Source organism: Oncorhynchus mykiss, chromosome 5, assembly GCF_057628025.1.
Source record: "Oncorhynchus mykiss isolate SJ-2025 chromosome 5, ASM5762802v1, whole genome shotgun sequence".
Lineage (NCBI taxonomy): Eukaryota > Metazoa > Chordata > Actinopteri > Salmoniformes > Salmonidae > Oncorhynchus > Oncorhynchus mykiss.
The window spans coordinates 73,789,569-73,812,492 of NC_143026.1; the positions used below are offsets into that span (position 1 = coordinate 73,789,569).

Sequence of the window (22,924 nt, forward strand, 5' to 3'; positions counted from 1 at the left end):
ATGGGACCTTCACCAGAGAAGGAGGAGACAAGACAAGGAGAGGTGATGAGGGGAAATGAGTGGAGAGGAGGGAATTGAAGTGTGAGAAACAGAAGAGAAAACATTAACTGTGTTCCTTCCGTAAAGAGAAATAAAACTAAGGATGGCAGAATGTTTATGGTTTATTATACACTTCTCTTGGGGCACTCCATACACACTCACAGAACCTGCCTCAGTAACACATACAGTATGAGTATAGTCCTGGTTTGGAGTCTGCACTTTAGAAAGCAAAAGCCTTGGTTCTAAACCCACATAATCCAGGTTGGACAAAGGACACAATACATCTTGAGTTCTTCCAGTTTAAGAAAAGCATATAGAGTGCCTTCAGAAAGTTTTCAAACCCCTTCACTTTCCCCCACATTTTGTTGTGTTACAGCCTGAATTTAAAATCGATTCAATTTAGATTTTGTGTCAGTGGCCTACACACAAGACTCCATAATGTCAAAGTGGAATTAGGTTTTTAGAAATGTGTACAAATTAAAAGCTGAAATGTCTTGAGTCAATTTTGTATTCCACCCCTTTGTCAGCCACTTTAATAATGGGAATTGATGGGAAATGATGTAAATATATCACTAGCCACTTTAAACAATGCTACCTTATATAATGTTACTTACCCTACATTATTCATCTCATAGGCATACGTATATACTGTACTCTATATCATCGACTGTATCCTAATACATGTATCACTAGCCACTAACTATGCCACTTTGTTTACATACTCATCTCATATGTATATACTGTACTCGATACCATCTACTGTATCTTGCCTATGCTGCTCTGTACCATCACTCATTCATATATCCTTATGTACATATTCTTTATCCCCTTACACTGTGTACAAGACAGTAGTTTTGGAATTGTTAGATTACTTGTTGGTTATTACTGCATTGTCGGAACTAGAAGCACAAGCATTTCGCTACACTCGCATTAACATCTGCTAACCATGTGTATGTGACAAATAAAATTTGATTTGATTTGTTATGGCAAGCCTAAATAAGTTCAAGAGTAAAAATATGCTTAACAAGTCACATAAGTTGCACAGATGCAAAAATTGTGTTTAACATGAATGACTACCTCATCTCTGCACACCACACATAAAATGATCTTTAAGGTCTCTGTCAAGCAGTGAATTTCAAAAACAGATTGGAACAAAGACCAGCAAGGTTTTCCAATGCCTCACAAAGGGCACCTATTGGTAGGTGGGTAAATATTAAAAAGTAGATACAGTGCCTTGCGAAAGTATTCGGCCCCCTTGAACTTTGCGACCCTTTGCCCCATTTCAGGCTTCAAACATAAAGATATAAAACTGTATTTTTTGTGAAGAATCAACAACAAGTGGGACACAATCATGAAGTGGAACGACATTTATTGGATATTTCAAACTTTTTTAACAAATCAAAAACTGAAAAATTGGGCGTGCAAAATTATTCAGCCCCCTTAAGTTAATACTTTGTAGCGCCACCTTTTGCTGCGATTACAGCTGTAAGTCGCTTGGGGTATGTCTCTATCAGTTTTGCACATCGAGAAACTGACATTTTTTCCCATTCCTCCTTGCAAAACAGCTCGAGCTCAGTGAGGTTGGATAGAGAGCATTTGTGAACAGCAGTTTTCAGTTCTTTCCACAGATTCTCGATTGGATTCAGGTCTGGACTTTGACTTGGCCATTCTAACACCTGGATATGTTTACTTTTTAACCATTCCATTGTAGATTTTGCTTTATATTTTGGATCATTGTCTTGTTGGAAGACAAATCTCCGTCCCAGTCTCAGGTCTTTTGCAGACTCCATCAGGTTCTTCCAGAATGGTCCTGTATTTGGCTCCATCCATCTTCCCATCAATTTTAACCATCTTCCCTGTCCCTGCTGAAGAAAAGCAGGCCCAAACCATGATGCTGCCACCACCATGTTTAACAGTGAGGATGGTGTGTTCAGGGTGATGAGCTGTGTTGCTTTTACGCCAAACATAACGTTTTGCATTGTTGCCAAAAAGTTCAATTTTGGTTTCATCTGACCAGAGCACCTTCTTCCACATGTTTGGTGTGTCTCCCAGGTGGCTTGTGGCAAACTTTAAACAACACTTTTTATGGATATCTTTAAGAAATGGCTTTCTTCTTGCCACTCTTCCATAAAGGCCAGATTTGTGCAATATACGGCTGATTGTTGTCCTATGGACAGAGTCTCCCACCTCAGCTGTAGATCTCTGCAGTTCATCCAGAGTGATCATGGGCCTCTTGGCTGCATCTCTGATCAGTCTTCTCCTTGTATGAGCTGAAAGTTTAGAGGGACGGCCAGGTCTTGGTAGATTTGCAGTGGTCTGATACTCCTTCCATTTCAATATTATTGCTTGCACAGTGCTCCTTGGGATGTTTAAAGCTTGGGAAATCTTTTTGTATCCAAATCCGGCTTTAAACTTCTTCACAACAGTATCTCGGACCTGCCTGGTGTGTTCCTTGTTCTTCATGATGCTCTCTGCGCTTTTGACGGACCTCTGAGACTATCACAGTGCAGGTGCATTTATACGGAGACTTGATTACACACAGGTGGATTGTATTTATCATCATTAGTCATTTAGGTCAACATTGGATCATTCAGAGATCCTCACTGAACTTCTGGAGAGAGTTTGCTGCACTGAAAGTAAAGGGGCTGAATAATTTTGCACGCCCAATTTTTCAGTTTTTGATTTGTTAAAAAAGTTTGAAATATCCAATAAATGTCGTTCCACTTCATGATTGTGTCCCACTTGTTGTTGATTCTTCACAAAAAAAATAGTTTTATATCTTTATGTTTGAAGCCTGAAATGTGGCAAAAGGTCGCAAAGTTCAAGGGGGCCGAATACTTTCGCAAGGCACTGTATTTAACATCCCTTTGAGCATGGAGAAGTTATTAATTACACTTTGGATGGTGTATCAATACACCCAATCACTACAAAAATACAGGCGTCCTTCCTAACTCAGTTGCCTGATAGGAAGGAAACTGCTCAGGGATTTCACAATGAGGCTGTGATAGCTGAAAACTGAGGATGGATCAAAGAAATTGTAGTTACTCCACAATACTAACCTAAATGACAGAGTGAAAAGAAGAAAGCCAGTACAAAAAAAATTATTCCAAAACATGCATCCTTTTTGCAATAAGGCACTAATGTAAAACTGCAAAAAAATGTACTAAAGAAATTAACTTTATGTCCTGAAAACAAAGTGTTGTTTGGGGCAAATCCAACACAACAGCACCATTCTACATATTTTCAGGACAATAATCTAAAACACAAGGCCAATTATATACTGGAGTTGCTTACCAAGACAACATTTAATGTTCCTGAGTGACCTAGTTACAGTTTTGACTTAAAACTATGGCAAGACTTAAATGGCTGTGTTGTAATGATCAACTAACAACTTGACTTTTTTTTTTTTATACTAATTGGCATATATTGTACTATCCAGGTGTGCAAAGCTCTTAGAAACTTACCCAGAAAGACTCACAGCTGTAGTTGCTGCCAAAGGTGATTCTAACATGTATTGACTCAGGGGGTTGAATACTTATCGAATCAAGATATATTAGTGTTTTGTGTTTTATAAATTTTTTTTTTTTAAATCTTCAACTTAGACATTGTAGAGTATTTTGTGTAGATCGTTGACAATTCTTTTTCAATTTTAATCCCATGTGTAACACATCAAACTGTGGAAAAAGTCAAGGGGTGTGAATACTTTTTGAAGGCACTGTATCAAAAGCACCACTATCTAAATTCAACATCAGAACTGTTTGATTGGCTCAGACTCTGATACCCATAAGTCAGAGTAGGTAGAAGTTGCCCCACCACTGATACAGGGTCAGATTTTGTATCCCTCTAATGGTTATGTGATCTGATGCTAGATCAGGGGTTAATAGCCATTTCTTCTTCTTGCTGTCTGGTGTGCCATTGTCCTGAAAGGAGAAGTGTTCAGACATGGCTGCCAGAGCTTGATACCGATGGGAAATGGTGTTCTTCACCTCCTTGGGTAGCTCAGCATAACTACAGGGATGATAGAGAGAGAGTGAGAGAACTTATAAATCATCAGTGAAACTGGGAATAATCACTATCATTAGTTTCCGCCAAGTGGTTCAATAAAAGACAGGTAAAGTGTGATGCATAAACCCAGCCGGCCTGTGACACTATGCATAGATAACAGAGAGTAGCAGCAGTGTAGAATGGGGGGGGGGGGGGAATTGCAAATAGTCTGAGTAGCCATTTGATTAGCTGATGGAAATTAGGTCAAAACTGATTTAAGTTTCCCTGCATTAATGTCCCTGGCCAATAGGAGCGCCGCCTCTGGATGAGCGTTTTCCTGTTTGCTTATGGCGGTATTCAGCTCACTGAGTGCGATCGTAGTGCCAGCATCGGTCTGTGATGGTATGTAGACAGCTACATCTCATAGTTTTGATGTCTTCACTATTATTCTACAATGAAGGAAATATTAAAAATAAAGAAAAACCCTGGAATGGGTAGGTGTGTCCAAACCTTTGACTGGTACTGTATATTAGAGCAAGCATGCAGAGATGTTCAGTGTGGTGTGTGTGTGTGTGATATTCTTACCTCAGTTATCCCTCTGAAGAGTTGTACCGGTTCCTCTTTCCCTGGACAGAAGGCAAAGGTACACAAAGCCCAGGCCGACTTGTCCTCAAACCCAGCCAGCATCTTAAACTGACCTGGGCCGATGCCCAAAGGCATCTTAAGGCTAAGTTCATCATTAGAACCATAGGATCCTATATAATAAAATAAAAAACATCTTAAGGCTGTTCATCATGAGAACCAGATGATCCTATATAATTTAAAAAAAGCAAAAAAAGTGAATCATTAGAACCAAACTGGGTCCTTAACAGTTCACACACGCTTACATAATAATTGTTAACTTTACATTTACTGTCGGTAACTGTATTCATTTATACATAACATAGGCTTTGTAGCTTGTATGAGTCATTGCTTACCTTCTGGCTTCAGTTTATTCAGGAACCATTGATAAGGTGTACTCACAGTCCACTAGTTTGTAGGGAAACTTGTCCCCCAGGATCTGAATCCCCTGTTGGTCAGAGAACAGAGCAGTATATTAAATAGCATGGACTTTTAGTCAGACTGCAAAACTTCTGTAACTCAGTTAATGTTATCTTTGTACAACACATATCTCCATCTATTTATTGTCTTTATTTAACTAGGCAAGTCAGTTAAGAACATTTTTTTTTTTACAATGACGGCCTATCAAAAGGCCTCTTGCTGTGACAGGGGCTGGGATTTTAAAAATGTAGAAATATAGGACAAAACACACATCACGACAAGAGCCAACACTACATAAAGACATAACTAAGACAACATAGCAAGGCAGCAACACAACATGGTAGAAACACAAAACATTGTACAAACATTATTAGGCACAAACAACAGCACAAAGGGGAAGAAGGTAGAGACAACAATACATCACGCAAAGCAGTCACAACGGATGGGTATAATTTGTGGAACGTTCCAACAGGAATCTGTTCCAAAAACTTCGTTAATAACAAGGATGCCAACAAACAACGCATACAAAGTAGCATGATCAACTCACCACGCAGCTTATTCTTAATATGTTTGTCCATAGGCTACCAGAGTGAGGACAGACATTTTTCGGAATAAACCTGGTGCGTGGAAAAACTTAACAAAATTGCCCACTCCCTACCCGGTATCCTGTTCTGCCGCTATACAACTGTGTATGCGTTGTTTGTTGGCATCCTTGTTATTTACGAAGTTTTTGGAACAGATTCCTGTTGGAACGTTCCACAAATTATACCCACCTAAGAGTGTCCACGATTGAGTCTTTGAATTTAGAGATTGAGATGAAACCGTCCAGTTTGAGTGTTTGTTGCAGCGAACTGAAGAGACGAGCGACCCAGGGATCGGTGTGCTTTCAGGACCTTAAATAGAATGTGACTGGCAGAACGGGTGTTGTATGTGGAGGATCAGGGCTGCAGTAGATATCTCAGATAGGGGGGAGTGAGGCCTAAAATGGTTTTATAAATAAGCATCAACCAGTGGGTCTTGCGAGGGGTATACTTAGATGACCAGTTTACAGAGGAGTATAGAATGCAGTGATGTGTCCTATAAGGAGCATTGGTGGCAAATCTGATGGTCGAATGGTAAAGAACATATCGAGAGCACCCTTACCTGCCGATCTATAAATGATGTCTCCGTAATCTAGGTGGTGAACCGTAATCTATTTGTATCGGCTAATAACAGCTATCAAACCATTTGATATGTGCAAGTGTAATCTAAAACCACCACCACATTCCCCGTCAGTCATTTCCATGCATTCACATGGGTTGGCTGCCATGGCTAGAGCCAAAGTAAAGCCTCTAATAAACAGCACACGCTGCAACGTTTAATGTTCCCAATAGGGCTTTTCTAAATGGAATGTCGGTTCTTGTGAACCATTCTGCTACCTCTTCTAGTTTATTTGCGTTTCCAGTCACGAAGACCACAGATCTCCCGGTTGGGACAGCCATGTTGATTCCTCTTGTTGTCCGGAAGATCACCAACGGACCAGAACTCGCCGGGCCGCAAAGGCATCCGATTCTACGTCAGACAATGACAGGCTTCTGTCAAGAATCTCAGCAAATCAGCATTAGACTAGGATCTCCGCCTATTCAGAGCTATCCAATCGAAATGTAGTTGTGTACAGCTCGGAATAATGTCCGGGTGAACATGCCATGTGGGAAAGATAGGGAGCTGAAAATCCAAACATTTCTAGCTTGATAATACGTTTTTCGACCAATTGACAATCTACCAATTGCTACCGTTACACATTTATAATGTCCTGCCTGTTCCTGAATCTTAGCTAGCTTGTTCAAAGCTAATCGAAAGTATTCTAACGTTAGTTTGTTTACAAGAAGCTAGCTAGCTACTGATATAGACCTAGCAAGTGTTAAAGATGAGTCTTCTACCTCGCACTGCCGAGGAGTTCAGTTCTGCAGAGTACTGGGAACGCTTCTTCAAGAAGAGAGGAGAGAAGGCTTTTGAGTGGTATGGAGACTACAACAAACTCTGTGGCATGCTGCACAAATACATCAAACCGCGGGATAAGGTGAGCAGATACACTGACAACCTGACATGTAGGAAAATGCCCCCTAAAATTGTTCCGACTCCACAGTCAATTTGTCTTCTGCTGAATTTCTTTCTACTGAAGAGCCATGTACGTCTTGTATTATATGACGCACGGAAGAATTCCTATCCAAATGACAGGGTCCTTTAACAGACTCTTTTATCCAACGCGACTTACAGTCATGCGTATCTTGTCTCCTCTGTCCCAGGTCTTGGTGGTGGGCTGTGGTAACTCTGAGCTGAGTGAGCAGCTGTATGACGTTGGCTACAGACATCTGACCAACATTGACATTAGTGAGACGGTGGTGAATCACATGAACCAGAAGAATGCCAAGCAGCGCCCAGACCTGACCTTCCAGACGGTGGATGCCACCCAGACGCCCTACGAGGACGGAAGCTACCAGGCTGTACTGGACAAGGGGACACTGGACGCCATGGCCTCCCAGGAGGGGGCTCTAGCTGGGAGGATGCTGGCTGAGGTGTGCTGGTGTGGAGTAGCTTGACAGGGATTATAAAATAGTTTAACAAAGCCAGAAGCACTGCACATAGAGTAGCACTCCAGGAGTGTTGGCTACCTCTGGTATACATACATCTGTTAGTAAAATGTGTCTTAAAGTTTATTCACATGCAATAAACCCTTTATGCCTTGTGTTTGTGTAGGTGGGCCGTGTCCTGGGTATAGGAGGCCGCTACGTCTGTGTGACCCTGGCCCAGGAGAGTGTCATCAAGCTGGCTGTGGAGCACTTCATCCAGGTAAAAGGCTTAGGTTAGATGCATTGATAGTGATAGATGGTTTCCTTACCTACTTTAATTCAATTCACTCAGGATAAGAGCATTTTCAAAATTATTGAAATGTTAATGTAGGTGGGCTGGGCTGTGAGACTCCATTGTCTGGGTGACCCAGAGAGCCAGGAGGACTCTTCCTTCGCTCTGCCTGTCTTCGTATTGGTTTGCACAAAGTTCCGCCAGCCAATGCCCATGCCCATCCTGGAGATGTGCCAAGGGGAGGATGGTATCCCCGTGAGGCTTCCCATGGTGGCAGACCTGCTGTCTGTGGTGAGAGAGCGCCAGGCATACGCCATGCTGAGACAGAGGCTCCGTACAGGTACAGACGCGACCTCTACCCCCTCGTTGACCCTCTGCCATGCCCCCACTGGGCGACCCCGCTACACTCTCACCGTACAGGACTGCCCCCCTGGTGCCAAGGTTCCTCGTGCAAACCACTTTGCCATCTTCATAGGTGAGGGACAGGATTTGTCGTTTATCGGCACACCTGGGTGGAAAAACATGGATATGTTTGTCTTTCCTTTCTGCTCTTGGCTGCATTCTAAACCTGGCTCTTCCTGTCTCAACCCCAACAGTGCCTCAGGGCAGAGAGACTGATTGGCTGTACGGCTTGGCTGAGGGGCGGGGCCAACTAGCGGCTAGCGCTAACTTCAGACGTCTGGTTGTCGTGGCCATGCACAGAGAACAGGAGTATACCGACATGCAGGCTGTCCAATCAGAGCTCTCCCCCATGGTGATGGAACTCGCCCCCCCTGGGATGCCAGCCAATCAGAAAGTAGGGAAGTTGTGATTATTCTATTTTGGGTTGTAGTTAAAAAAAAACATGTTTCCTCATTTCTCTATCATCTGGCCGCCTTCACCCATTTTCCCCGTCTCCCTCTCTCCATCCCTGTCCCTCCCCCTGTAGGTTCCGTTCCTGTCGGTGGGAGGTGAGCTGGGTTGGAGGGAGGTGGTGAGTCATGGTACCAGTGATCTGAGTGGTCAGTACTCTGTAGAGGACGTGAGAGGAGAGGATGGTCAGCTCTACCGTAGACTGGTGTTCCTGGGTAACGACGGACTGGTCCAGTCAGAGAGCCGCCTCACTAATCCAGCAGCAGGTGAGAACAAACACACACAGTTTTTATTATTTGGTGAGTTCAGTAGCTAACCGTTTCTTTAACTTTAGCAGCAGCCTCGTCTCAGAAGAATAAAAAGAGCAGAAGGAAAGCCAAGCCCTCTGCCCCTCTCCCAATGACAACCCCATCCCAGACACCAGGTGGCGCCCTGGAGGTGGACAAAGGCTATCTATGCTGTGCCCACCACAGGGTCATGGTGGCTGGCCTCGCCATGCTAGGAGTGGGCACCGACCACAACAAAGGTAGGTGTATTTGCCAGCATTGTCTGCAAGTCAGTCGCCCTGCCCACATACCTGCCAAATAGCAGTCTCTTTGACACCTTTTCTCAAATCCACTATTTTTGCCTACAGAAAGTTTGGTCACTTGACATGACAGATCTGATGAATCAGCCAAATGTCTCCTGTCTGTCATGTCTCCTATAACTTCTCTGTAGATGTCCCAGTGTCAGTGCTCCTGGTGGGACTGGGTGGAGGAGGGCTGCCCCAGTTCCTGCGGGACTTTGTACCTGGAGCCAGGGTGGAGGTGGTGGAGCTGGATCCGGCAGTACTGGAGGTGGCTCAGGGATGGTTCGGCTTCACACCTGATGACAGGCTCACTGTCACACTGGGAGATGGACTGGAACACATTAACAACATTGAGAGAGAAGGTGAGAGTGCTGGGAGGGAGGGGGACGAGAGAGGGAGATGAGGAAGAGATACCGGATACACATTGAAGGTGGGAGGGGGAAAGTAAAAGGTTGCTTCAAGAGCACATTTGTAACCTCGAGCATGCACATGATTAACATTATTCTCTTACCTGTCTAGGTGGTCATCAGTATGATGTCATCATGTTTGACGTGGACAGTAAGGACCCCAGTTTGGGGATGAGCTGTCCTCCTCCTGCCTTCGTAGAAACAGCCTTCCTGGAGAGAGTTGGCAATCTGCTGACATCTCGAGGTACAGTAAGTTTTTTTTATAACTTTCAAGGAGCTAGCCTGCTTTATTTTCCAAATCTAAAATGTAACATTTTTCAAAGCCTGTAGACCTAGGTCTTATCGAGGTGTGTCATGTATCTCACCATATTACACCCTCCCTCCTCCCTCCCTGTCCGCCTCTGTCACCCCTCCCCACCAGGTGTGTTCATGTTGAACCTTGTGTGTCGTGACTCTGCATTGAAGAAGAGTGTGTTGGGTCGTGTGCGGGGTGTGTTCCCGCGTGTGCTCTCCCGGGGCATCGAGGGGGAGGTCAACGAGGTGCTGCTGTGCTCCAGGGGAACGAGGGAGACAGGGGTCCCGCCCAGCCTGCTGAAGGCAGGGAAGACTCTACAGGTAGCACTGGGCATGAACAGCAGTAGAACAGCAACCTGCATCCCTCAGATAGACATCACTGAGCTGCTAGAGGACCTGAACGTGGCATGAGGGAGAGGGGGATGAGGAGAAGAGGACAATGTGAAAAAGTATCATTTTAATTCTCAAAATGCTACATGCAATAATGTATGAAATAAAAATGTTAAGGTGTATACTGAACAAAAATATAAATGCTACATGTGATAATTTCAGAGTTGCAGTTCATATTAGGAAATAATTTGATTTAAATAAAATAATTAGGCCCTAACCTATGGATTTCACGACTGGGAATACAGATATGCATCTGTAGAGCATGGATCAGGAAACCAGTCAGTATCTGGTGTGACCACCATTTGCCTCATGCAGTGTGACACATCTCCTTCGCATAGAGTTTATCAGGCTGTTGATAGTGGCCAATGGACTGTTGTCCCACTCTTCAATGGATTTGCGAAGTTGCTGGATATTGGCGGGAACTGGAACACGCTGTCGTACACGTCGATCCAGATCATCCCAAACATGCTCATTGGGTGACATATCTGGTGAGCATGCAAGCTATGGAAGAAGTGGGACATTTTCACCTTCCAGGAAATGTGTACAGAATAAATAAACGTTTTATTCTCAAACTTTTCTCTGGTGTTTATTGATGATGAACCCTGGAGTGATTTTCTTATGCTTATAGTTGGTTTCAAGATATTTTAGAATATCATTTTTTTTCTGGCAGATTTTCATCTGAAATCTTTTGCATAAAGATCCCCCTACCCACAGCTGATTTGATACAGCACTGCCTCTCACTCACACATACTCTCTCTCACTGCCAAAGAATGCAGCCGTGTTATTTACAGTAGATGAATCGTGTGGCATGGTTACAGTCTCCAGACTACATGGTCAAGAGAGACAGTTACTGCGAGGTGGGTGTGATTTAAATAGCCCTGGGCTGGAGGCGGGGAATATTACCTGTCTGTCAAGCAAAATCAATATTTTAACTGGCCATCTGTTCTGTTAACAGCCATGAATGGGCGTGCAGACTTTTTGGCAACTACTGCACAGATTTGTACGCATGCGCAGAGAGAGACCCGTTAACTGTCAAATTGATCAAATTGTCATCGAGTTGTTTCACTGGCTTAACCGTGTCGAATCAGATTCAAAGTCCACCGGAGGAAATGTTACCTACACGATTCTCTCTTTGACTTTTTGGGATCGTCTTTTCCAACAGGAAGTAAATATTAAACACAGGGTGTAACTTGCGTGTGGGTTAGGCTTGCTCGTACAGGGTGTCTGGACCACGGCGGTGCCAAGTTGGATTTGACAGTACCATTGCTAACGTTAACAGCAAGACGAGAGAGAACGGATTTTTAGACCGACTACCAGGTATCCAGATAGCCGCTAGCTAAAAAAACTAGAAATAATGTATACATATACAAACTTACTATTTATTTTAGTGGCATGCCGATTCAATAAATATCAACAGGGCCAGCACTCACTTGAAGTTGTTGTTAGCCCTGTGATAGCTACAATAGCTTGCTCACTGGTTGTTGTCAGCTCAGCTATCAAAATATCCCAAATAACATTATTTTTGAATGCTTAAATTTATTCGTGTAAATTTGGCAAATGTGCTTGTCCACAATTATGTCATTCTTCCCAGGTTAACCGAACCAGAAAGTTCGGTCCGGATGGTGTTGTCTGTACAAATTCAGGTGGTTGACAGTCGGACGGGCACTGTCGCCATGGGCAACCGGGGGATGGAGGAGCTGATCCCCTTGGTGAATAGGCTCCAGGACGCCTTCAGCACCATTGGCCAGAGCTGCAACCTAGACCTGCCGCAGATAGCGGTCGTTGGCGGTCAGAGCGCAGGCAAGAGCTCTGTCCTGGAGAACTTTGTGGGCAGGTATGGTAGTCAGACCTAGCTAGTGACCATCAACAATAAGACATCAGCTAATGCACCAGAACCATTCATGTGCAGGAAACCTTCATGATGTTATTCAATAATGGGTTATTCAGATGCTGGCTGTTTTGAGTTTGGTAGAGATTCATGGTTCCCAACAGTTGACCTCTCCAAATGAATGCACACTGCAGACAGACACCCTCTCCTATTCAGTGAGCGCTAGCATGGGTTGTTTACTAAACCCTCTGCCAAGGGTAGTTGTGTTTGAAGCAGCTGATCCTTCTCCATTGTTACAAATTAGTTAAGTTATGTGACAATAGGCATGATGTGTAAACAAGTGTTTTCAGATCATAGCAGATGGAGAGAGGAGACAATAAGATTATCTCCTTTTCTTTCACAGCATGGTTGGCTTGAAGTGGGGGCTCAGAGGAGGAAGGGGAGGATCATCCTACTCAGTGAATTTCATAAAAATAAAAACCGTGAAAGATTAAGTTATCCTTTTTAGATTAAACTATACTAAATATTTTCACGTCACAAAATAACTGATTAAAACACTGTTTCGCAATGAAGGTCTGCAGTAGCAGCAACAGCAGTCTCCACCAGTGTAACTGCTAACCTGCTTGCTGTCAGAGCATGTGAGGGCAGTTGGAAATCCCGCTCATTTCTCATGGAGCAGTGATTGTGCACCGCTCCGGTGCTCCATGTCCTTTCCAACGCTCCACTGAAAACCGCTCCGCTCTCAGAGGAAAAACAACTGGCACTCCAAATTCGCTCCATTCATAAAAATCCCAATTTAACCAACAGCCATCTATTTTTGTGACTAACTGGATCTACCATTTGGTTTTGAAGTATTGAAACCAAAGCATATGGATTTGAATGAAAAGTATTTGAATAAACATGAAAAGGTGAATGTAAGAAGTACACATTTCAAATAGACTACATGTCATATTAAACAGCATATAAACACGCTAAATAGGTCGGGAGCCTAAGAAGGAACGAAAATGAATGATTTAGTCTATATTATTTCAATTATTTCAAGGCTATAGCTTATAAAGAAATACATTGTGAAGCATTTGCCAGTGCGACACAATAGACTGGTAGGGACATAAAGCGCTCAGCATTTAAACAATATTTAGTTGTATTAAATCATTATAGTCTATAAATTGTGCATATAGGCTGTGACTTACTTATAATGAAATACAAATTAAACGAAAGTGCCTTTTTAATTAATTTTTAGAAACACCAGTTTGGCCAGTCTGTGGATTCAGGCTCGTGCGATGGTGCCTGGAGAGCAGGCCAGCAGCGGAGAATATTCTCTCCGCACTTGCAGAGCCACTGGGGATCCTAAACACCCTTTAGGCCACTCTTGCCAGGCTGGGCAGAGATGCAGAGTTTAATTTTTTATTTTTTTATATAGGCAGGCCTAAAGGTTTTTAGGAAAAATAACCCAATCAAAACGGAAAGGTCCTTGAACGTAGGAATATGCCAGGTCTATTGGGCCAAAATCAACTATGGCCTATTGTATAGATAATATAACAAAATTAACATTGTTTAAGAGATCTGATTTAAAATAAAATACTTTGCTACAATGACACACTTAGTTATCTACCCAACTCTTTCCTTACTTTTAGCATGTGCACGTAGTAAGTACACCATCAGGCCTTTCGGGATAAGTGTATTTTCAGGTCCCACAATGATTCTTTAGTGGTGGACACTACATCACAGCACTCCCTCTCTTGCTCTTGGTCCTCATCTTTGTAATTCACCTTGATTTAGCACCTGTGTGTTCTATCAGTTTCTTTCTGAAAAGATTTAGTGAACTCCATGACAGTAGCTAAAGCAAGGGGCTATAGCGGCACACAAGTAGACTAAAAAGGCATGCTGGGCCAGGCTTGCCCTGAGCTCGTGAAGTGAGCGCTACTAGATCGAAATTGGAGTGGGCGAGAAGGCCGCCGCTCCAGCCTTCTGGAATCTCGCTCCGCTCACATACTCTGTTTCCTGTACACTGTACTGCATGATTGTAGTGGGTTTACTAACGCTTTAGTACTAGTCGCCATGTTGACTATGACGTTCGCAAATATGGTTGACAACGATGTAAGCTGTGTGTAGCGGTTTGGCTTTAAGATTTTTTTTTCGCCTGGTCACAGACATATGTGTTGTGCACAGAAGTTCGCAAACGAAGGGAAAATGTGAGAGGAGGAGAGTGCGTAGATGCAAGAAGGAATTATACAACGAACAAAGTGATGGTGCTGTTTGAATGTGGCTGCAATAAAAGTGAATTGTGTATTCATTCCGCCGATTCTGTTGAAAAACGTTTCTTAAACGAAACGAAATCGCGATAAACCTGAATTTGTCCAATTGAAACTCTTGTTTGCAACTGTTTGGAATAATGATTGTAGCAACCTCATGATGGTTATAGGGAAAATGTGAGTATCATGTAGTAGCCTAAACCTATCACTGTTACATTGAACTGGGTGAGTGGAATATGAAAGACAGTCATCTAATATCCTGTAATAAAAGCCCATGCTCATCAAAAAAAAAGTGTCCCGCCTAATCTAAAAATATTTGGGCTCTAAGGCACTGCATCTCAGTGCTCGAGGCGTCACTACAGACAACCTGGTTCGAATCCAGGCTGTATCACAACTGGCTGTGATTGGGAGTCCCATAGGGCGGCACACAATTCACCTTTATTTAACCAGGTAGGCTAGTTGAGAACAAGTTCTCATTTACAACTGTGACCTGGCCAAGATAAAGCAAAGCAGTGTGAACAGACAACAACACAGAGTTACACATGGAATAAACAATAAACACGTCAATAACACAGTAGAAAAAAAAGAGTCTATATACATTGTGTGCAAAAGGCATGAGGAGGTAGGCAATAAATGGGCCATAGGAGCGAATAATTACAATTTAGCAGATTAACACTGGAGTGATAAATGATCAGATGATCATGTGCAAGTAGAGAGACTGGTGTGCAAAAGAGCAGAAAAGTAAATAAATAAAAACAGCATGGGGATGAGGTAGGTAAATTGGGTGGGCTATTTATAGATGGACTGCTGCTCAGATAGCAGATGTTTAAAGTTGGTGAGGGAAATAAAAGTCTCCAACTTCAGCGATTTTTACAATTCGTTCCAGTCACAGGCAGCAGAGAACTGGAAGGAAAGGCGGCCAAATGAGGTGTTGGCTTTAGGGATCATCAGTGAGATACACCTGCTGGAGCGCGTGCTACGGGTGGGTGTTGCCATCGTGACCAGTGAACTGACATAAGGCAGAGCTTTACCTAGCATGGACTTGTAGATGACCTGGGGCCAGTGGGTCTGGCGACGAATATGTAGCGAGGGCCAGCCGACTAGAGCATACAGGTCGCAGTGGTGGGTGGTATAAGGTTCTTTAGTAACAAAACGGATGGCACTGTGATAAACTGCATCCAGTTTGCTGAGTAGAGTATTGGAGGCTATTTTGTAGATGACATCGCCGAAGTCGAGGATCGGTAGGATAGTCAGTATTACGAGGGTATGTTTGGCGGTGTGAGTGAAGGAGGCTTTGTTGCTCCAGATACTCAACTAGTCTAAAGAAGGCCAGTTTTTTTATTGCTTCTTTAATCAAAACAACAGTTTTCAGCAGTGCTAACATAGTTTCAAAAGGGTTTTCTAATGATCAATTAGCCTTTTAAAATTATAAACTTGGATTAGCTAACACAACGTGCCATTGGAACACAGGAGTGATGGTTTCTGATAATGGGCCTCTGTACGCCTATGTAGATATTCCATAAAAAGTCAGCCATTTCCAGCTACAATGGTCATTTACAACATTAACAATGTCTACACTGTATTTCTGATCAATTTGATGTTATTTTAATGGACAAAAAATGTGTGTTTCTTTCAAAAACAAGGACATTTCTAAGTGACCCCAAACTTTTGAATGGTAGTGTATATATATATTTATTTAAACAGCATTTAACCGCCAATGTTGACATTTGAGAGTGAAGTGGTTACTGGATGCCTGATATGGCTGTGTGAGAGTGATGGCTGTGTGACAGTGACCAGCAATAGGTGGCTTATCTAGCAGGCTCCCTGCTGAGGACTGGGTCTGTGCTGAAGGACTGGAATCAGAGAGAGGTCAGGGAACAGAGTATGCCTTAGAGCACGTGCAGTCAGTCATTGAGCTAACAGAGCTGAACTGAAGAGGGCATTGTGTTCCTTTCTTCCCTCTCTCTGTGTGCTGATGCTTGATGTCTCCTCCTTACTGACTGACATATAAGCAGGACCTCTTTCAGACAGGCATGACTACTTCATTTCCTATCAACTGACCCTGGAGGAGAGCTGTTGACCTGGTGAGAACTCTCTCTGCTGCCGTACGACACATAGACACACGCCCTCAGTAACAGGCTAACAACAACACTGAAGCGTCTCCTTGGCAGAATGTGTCCCCTTTATCAGTGTTTTCTGTCTCTGACTCACTGACTTCATGTCTGAAGGCTGAATCCAGCTGTATCTCCTGCCCTGAGTGTCAGTCCTTCCTCTCTCCAGGGATGTTGTGTTGTCACAGCTGAATTATAAATGGAGGTAGGATGCTGTAAAATAAATACAAAACGGGACAACAGGAAAAAGGTGTCACTCTGAAGTTGGAATGAAGGACTAGAAATACGTCATCGTGTTTTCCACCCATTATTGCTTTGTACTTGATACTGTAGCCTGAGTGGGGGCTTGTTTTGACATTGAGATGTAGAGCTATTGTATGTAGAGCTATTGTAATACGTTAGAGATGCTTCAGGTTCCAATGTTGTGCTTGATATCATCTTTCTCTTGTCTTTTAAAAGTAAAACAAACCTCCACTAGCTGTGTCCTAGTCATCACACATAAATGAACATGCCCCTGCCTGCACTGGAAAAACCTATACCGGTATGTAAGCCCTCCACAAATAAGTGTTGTAGTAGTAAAGATGGTGAGGTTGAGAGAGCCGGTCTAGTATTTCAGACTCTGATAAAATGTGCTGGCTCGACTTGGCCAAGTGTGCATTGGCTCTGAGCCTCTGACTGCCCTGGCATTGTGCCTCAGAGTGGAGCTTCCTCTATAGAGCTAAAACACAGACACACTGTGTATCTGTTGTTTGGCAGTGAGACAGATGCCTGAGGGGGTCAGTCTTTCATCTCCTGACTCTTCTATTCCTCTATCCCATTTCTCTTCCTCTCCTCTCAGGGACTTCCTCCCCCGGGGTTCTGGCATTGTCACCCGCAGACCCTTGGTCCTCCAGCTCATCTCTGCCAGCACAGGTAACTAACTAACTAACACACACACACACAGACACACACACACACACGTGATGTAGGATACATCACATTAGACTTCTGTCACTCTGTGTATATGTGACTCCCTGTCTGTCTGTCTGTCTGTCTTCAGGGACAATTATGGAACGCTGTTAATTGTACACAACTAGGAGGCACATCGTACTGCTCTGTTCCCCTAACCTCCAGGGTTTGTTATCTGTGTAGTGCAGATACAGCAATGATGTCATATATATAAACTAGACTAGATATCTGACGCCTGACGTATGTGTCCGAAGACGATTGGTATAATATATTTATATTTGATGTCTGTGTGAAATGGGCATTGATCCCCTGCATGTCTTTCTCTCCCACCCCTCTATCTCTGTAGAGTATGCAGAGTTTCTCCACTGTAAGGGGAAGATGTTTTCAGACTTTCAGGAAGTTCGCCAGGAGATCGAAGCAGAGACAGTGAGACTCACTGGAACCAATAAGGGCGTCTCTCCTGTCCCCATCAACCTACGAGTTTATTCCCCTCACGGTACACACACCACAGTGTACTACTCTTACACACTCCCCACATGGTAACACACCCTGCATCTCAACCTAAACCGGATGCTTCAATGCATAAATATGTGTGTCTGTTTGTCCTCAGTGTTGAACCTGACCCTGGTGGATCTGCCTGGCATTACCAAAGTGCCTGTAGGAGACCAGCCGGCTGATATAGAGTACCAGGTCAGACACATCAGTACAATTCAACTAATATTTTAAGACAATTCTCCCACCCTTCTTCTTCTTTCATAAATAAAGTTGTATTGTATTTGTTCCCCAGGTGAGGGACATGATCATGCAGTTTATCTGTAAAGACAACTGTCTGGTCTTGGCTGTGACTCCAGCTAACATGGACCTGGCCAACTCTGACGCTCTCAAACTGGCCAAGGATGTGGACCCTCAGGGTGAGACCAGAAGGACAGAACATCTCCCCCAGCACCTTTTCACATAGTCCAAATCATAGATATTAGCATTCTTTCTTCATTCTTTTTTCAATGGTGAAAATATTCAGTACATTGGAAGTGAATATAACATGGGCACTGTTTGACTTTCTTTTTCATTGTTTTCCACTAGGCCTGCGGACCATAGGGGTGATCACTAAGTTGGATCTGATGGACGAGGGAACGGATGCCCGGCACATACTGGAGAACAGGTTACTGCCACTACGCAGAGGTACATGGGCTTTTATTACCATAATGTTCCCCATAATGTTCCCATAACATCACCCTTGACCAGGCTGAGGTAATTGTTGAAATGGAGGCTTGATGTCCTCCTGCCATGCTGAGCTCACGGGTTGAGTTACAGAATTACAATCAGTGCCAGCCTGCCCTGGGAGTGTGTGTGTGTGTGGGGAGGGGGGGTCAGGGTCTAGGCTGGCTGGCTGGGTAAATCTGTGCCAGGTGCAGGGTCATGCTTGATCCTTCAGGTAATACATTATACATGGAGCCTACTGTTAGTACTGCTGTTACAGTAGAGAGATTAGAGTTGAACTGCCTGCTGAACTCAGATGACCTTCTGAATCCTGCATCCACAGATGTAGTGATGTGTAATGCATGGAGACAGCTTACTCTCTCCTCTCCAGGTTATATCGGGGTGGTGAATCGTAGTCAGAAGGACATTGATGGGAGAAAGGACATTAAGGCAGCTCTGGCTGCAGAGAGGAAGTTCTTCCTGTCTCACCCTGCATACAGACACATGGCTGACAGCATGGGTACCCCCTACCTACAGAGAGTCCTGAACCAGGTACACAAGAACATACACTGATACGTTTTGACCAGATAACTGTTCAAATCAGCTTTTTCTTTATTGTTTGTGTGTGTGTCTCTAACTCTCTCTACAGCAACTGACCAATCACATCCGAGACTGTCTGCCAGTGTTCCGCAGTTGTCTCCAGAGCCAGCTCCTAGCGCTGGATAAAGAGGCTGAGGAGTACAAACACTACAGAGCTGACGACCCAGCACGCAAGACAAAGGCCCTACTACTGTTAGTACACACACGCACGCACACACACACACACAACTAACATAATACACAATGCTCTATTGATGTGTGTTCAGGCTGATGCAGCAGTTTGCAGCCGACTTTGAGAAGCGTATTGAGGGCTCAGGAGACCAGGTGGACACTATAGAACTGTCAGGAGGAGCCAAGATCAACCGCATATTCCACGAACGCTTCCCCTTCGAACTGGTCAAGGTCAGCCTGGGGGTGTGTGTGTGTGTGTGTCTCACCAGCTTTCGCTCAGTGTGTGTCACGTCTTACCTTGGGTGTGTGCGTGTTTGTATCTTCAGATGGAATTTGATGAGAGGGAACTGCGGCGGGAGATCAGCTATGCCATCAAGAACATCCACGGCATCAGGTGTGTGTGTCAGAGGGGATACATGCTTTGTTGGGCTCAATGGTCTCTGTCACCACTCCTATTTCAGCACTCCTATTTCTGTCTCTGTGTCTGTCTGGCTCTCTGTATCTAGGACAGGTTTGTTTACTCCAGACCAGGCGTTTGAGGCCATAGTGAGGAGACAGATAATCAAGCTGAAGGGTCCCTGTATTAAATGTGTGGACATGGTCATCCAGGAGCTGATCAACACTGTACGCCAATGCACCACCAAGGTAACTACTGCTGTGTGTGTGTGTGTGTGTGTGTGTGTGTGACAGTAACACCATCATATCTCTTGTTATTTCTTGTCTCTAGTTGGGCTCCTATCCAAGATTGCGAGAGGAGACGGAGAGAATCGTTACCACAAACATCCGGGACAGAGAGAGTCGAGCTAAAGACCAGGTCTCTCTCTCTCTCTCTCTCTCTCTCACTCACTCACTCACTCACTCACTCACTCACTCACTCACTCACTCACTCACTCACTCACTCACTCACTCACTCACTCACTCACTCACTCACTCACTCACTCACTCACTCACTCACTCACTCACTCACTCACTCACTCACTCACTCACTCACTCACTCACTCACTCACTCACTCACTCACTCACTCACTCACTCTCACACACACACTCACACACACACACACACACACACACACACACACACACACACACACACACACACACACACACACACACACACACACACACACACACACACACACACACACACACACACACACACACACACACACACACAATAAAATATAGAGACGGTGTGTTCTCTGTACAGGTCCTGCTGCTAATCGATGTACAGGTGGCCTACATCAACACTAACCATGAGGACTTCATTGGCTTCGCTAAGTGAGTTCTCCCTGTCTATGTTTTCTGGTCATCATCATATGTGGGTTGGACATGAAGATGATTTAATTAAGAAAAATTGTCTGATGGGAGAGTGACTGTGTGTGTGTGTGTGTCCCAGTGCGCAGCAGAGGAGCGCTCAGACTAATAAGAAGAGCATTGCAGGAAACCAGGTGAGATTCACATAGCTTAGTTACTGTATCTCAGGTAATGAATGTCTTAGGTTTTATTCTCTGATGCTAATACGTGTGTTATGAGAAGTTAACAAATGTACATCTGGAATGGTAGCTGATGTGGAGGTTTACTGTTTGTAGGAAGAGCAGGTGAACCTGCCTGGGCACACAGTGTCTGCTCCATTCTAACCTCCCTGTTCTCTCCTCTCTCCTGTTACAGGGTGTGCAACCAGTCTCCAGTCTAATAGTATGAGTAGTCCAGTCTCTGTAAGGCTAAACCCTCACTGCTGACTCATGGCTGCCTCCTACTGAGACACTGTTTGTACCTCTCACTGGTTGTCTCCTGTTCACCAACCTCTAACCCACAGCTCCACTGCTCTCTTTTCCACCGTCTTTCCACAGACTGCACTCTGGCCCTACTCCCTCTGCCTGCTCCTCTCTCTCTCTGTGTGTGTGAGCAGCACAAAATGGCGCTGAGTTGTAAACTTGGCTCGGGTTTCTCAGATCCAAGCGCAGCTGTCTGGTCACTCACTAAACACAAACACTAGGGACAGCTACATCAGTTTTTGTGTATGTGTGTCACTGCCTCATCCCCCTTTCTCTCACTTCCTCCTCTCTTTCATCCTCTGTCCAAATCGGTCGGCTTTCAGCCGTCAGCTCTTTTTCTTCCTTCCTGTCCTCTTCACTGCTCTCTCACTCAGTCTCATCACTGAGCTCACAGTTTCTCTCTCCCACAGTTCTTCAACAGTTTTTTTCTCTGGGACTATTTCTTGGTATTATTTTACCATAGCGTACCGTCAATGTCTTTATCATTTCTAATGTTTATTAACCTCATACTCTTTGTGTAGCTTTGTATTGGTCAGAGAAATGTGGTAAAGGACTTGGCAGAAATGACCACTAGTGATGTAATGACTGGGTGAGGGGACATTTCAATTTTCTGACTGATCCTCTGTCTCAACAGCTGATCCTCTGTGCACGCATTACATATCTCTCTCAATCTATGTGCATGTATATGGATCTCTGTGTATGCATGTAGCATGCAGTATATCTGCTCTCTCCCACACTGTGACCCATATGTAAGATACATCATCCCACCATCTCGCTCGTTCTCAAGCTAAGCTCCACAGCACCTGCCTCTCTCTCTCTAAACCTCCAAGCTCTGAGGAATAGTTCACCCAGACCACATATTGACTCTTCTATTTACAACATGCTAACAGGACTCATCACACACATTGTTTTACCTGAACAATTCTAGTGCTGGGCTGTAGCTAAGTAAACATACAGTACAATCCCAGATCTTAGCTAGCTGACATACTGTAAGGGCTTCATAGCCTACTGTCTTTTGTACCCATGAGATTAGGTAACTTTGTCATCTGAGTGAACTATCCTTTTAATCCCTCCCAATTTAATCTCTTCTCAGTCCCTCCCCTGACATCACCCCTGACCTCAGATCTCTTCACAGGTCATCCGTAAGGGCTGGCTGACCGTCAACAACATCAGTATCATCAAGGGCGGTGCGAAGGAGTACTGGTTCGTCCTGACCGCTGAGAGCCTGTCCTGGTTCAAGGATGATGAGGTGAGCACAGAGTCACTGATCTGGTCTGATGATGAGACGACTGAAGCTGCTAAAGCTTTACTATGGATGCTTACTAGTAGAGTAGTGATGGGGGGGTCGACACAGTTACATATCGGGATATTATTTTTGATGATATCGTTTTGACAGTATCGCAATATTATTTTTGCACTAGTTGGCTGTACTTGTACCAAAACACTCCAGTATTTTTCCTTCATAGGTGGTTTTCCATCTTCTTTTTAAATAGGGAGCCAATTTATTTTTCAACACTAATTCCTATGACTGATCAAAACTAGTTCTCATGGCTCTCTTGTCCCTCTGCAGTAGACATACAGTTCCTTCAGAAAGTATTCACACCCCTTTTTTTACACTTTGTTGTG

The 22,924-nt window shown here is 44.0% G+C and overlaps 2 protein-coding genes and 1 long non-coding RNA gene across 13 annotated transcripts in view; 2 read left to right on the forward strand and 1 right to left on the reverse strand.

Annotated features, from left to right (window-relative positions):
- Positions 1–1,392: 1,392 nt before the first annotated feature.
- On the reverse strand, positions 1,393–6,594 carry LOC110522996 (uncharacterized). Of its 4 annotated transcripts, none has more exons than XR_016496297.1 (4): positions 6,483–6,594; positions 5,001–5,092; positions 4,609–4,778; positions 1,393–4,047 (listed from the first exon to the last, which is right to left on the reverse strand). It is a non-coding gene; the product is annotated as an uncharacterized LOC110522996 (long non-coding RNA). The 4 variants fall into 4 exon arrangements; XR_016496296.1 differs by having other exon boundaries at positions 3,326–4,047; positions 6,208–6,579; XR_016496295.1 differs by lacking the exon at positions 6,483–6,594 and adding an exon at positions 5,838–6,347 and having other exon boundaries at positions 3,326–4,047.
- mettl13 (methyltransferase 13, eEF1A lysine and N-terminal methyltransferase) lies at positions 6,338–10,988 on the forward strand. 4 transcript variants are annotated; one of them, XM_021604224.3, is made up of 10 exons: positions 6,338–7,123; positions 7,350–7,619; positions 7,801–7,893; positions 8,005–8,380; positions 8,502–8,701; positions 8,834–9,023; positions 9,092–9,283; positions 9,475–9,687; positions 9,845–9,976; positions 10,154–10,988. In XM_021604224.3, exons 1-10 carry the CDS (start codon positions 6,971–6,973, stop codon positions 10,435–10,437), a joined length of 2,103 nt encoding a protein of 700 aa, XP_021459899.2. In that variant the 5' UTR covers positions 6,338–6,970; the 3' UTR covers positions 10,438–10,988. The 4 variants fall into 4 exon arrangements, with proteins under 4 accessions (XP_021459899.2, XP_021459900.2, XP_021459901.2 ...); XM_021604225.3 differs by having other exon boundaries at positions 9,095–9,283; XM_021604226.3 differs by having other exon boundaries at positions 6,352–7,123; positions 9,845–9,981.
- A 399-nt stretch (positions 10,989–11,387) lies between these two features.
- LOC110524507 (dynamin-2) overlaps positions 11,388–22,924 on the forward strand; it is a 30,808-nt gene continuing 19,271 nt past the window's right edge. The window contains exons 1-17 of one of the 5 annotated variants that reach the window (XR_016496301.1): positions 11,388–11,733; positions 12,008–12,250; positions 17,446–17,519; positions 17,902–18,051; positions 18,166–18,245; positions 18,343–18,466; positions 18,636–18,734; positions 19,144–19,304; positions 19,402–19,544; positions 19,619–19,754; positions 19,850–19,917; positions 20,030–20,168; positions 20,251–20,337; positions 20,731–20,801; positions 20,920–20,971; positions 21,192–21,289; positions 22,434–22,547. Coding sequence is in view for 3 of the 5 variants with exons in the window: in XM_036978302.2 (XP_036834197.1) it covers positions 12,036–12,250; positions 17,446–17,519; positions 17,902–18,051; positions 18,166–18,245; positions 18,343–18,466; positions 18,636–18,734; positions 19,144–19,304; positions 19,402–19,544; positions 19,619–19,754; positions 19,850–19,917; positions 20,030–20,168; positions 20,251–20,337; positions 20,731–20,801; positions 20,920–20,971; positions 21,192–21,218; positions 22,434–22,547 (1,740 nt within the window). In the remaining 2 variants the exon portion in view is untranslated. Of the gene's footprint in view, positions 11,734–12,007; positions 12,251–15,542; positions 17,149–17,445; positions 17,520–17,901; positions 18,052–18,165; positions 18,246–18,342; positions 18,467–18,635; positions 18,735–19,143; positions 19,305–19,401; positions 19,545–19,618; positions 19,755–19,849; positions 19,918–20,029; positions 20,169–20,250; positions 20,338–20,730; positions 20,802–20,919; positions 20,972–21,191; positions 21,290–22,433; positions 22,548–22,924 lie in introns of those variants that run through there. The other 4 variants (XR_016496302.1, XM_036978302.2, XM_036978303.2 and 1 more) reach the window with 4 other exon arrangements.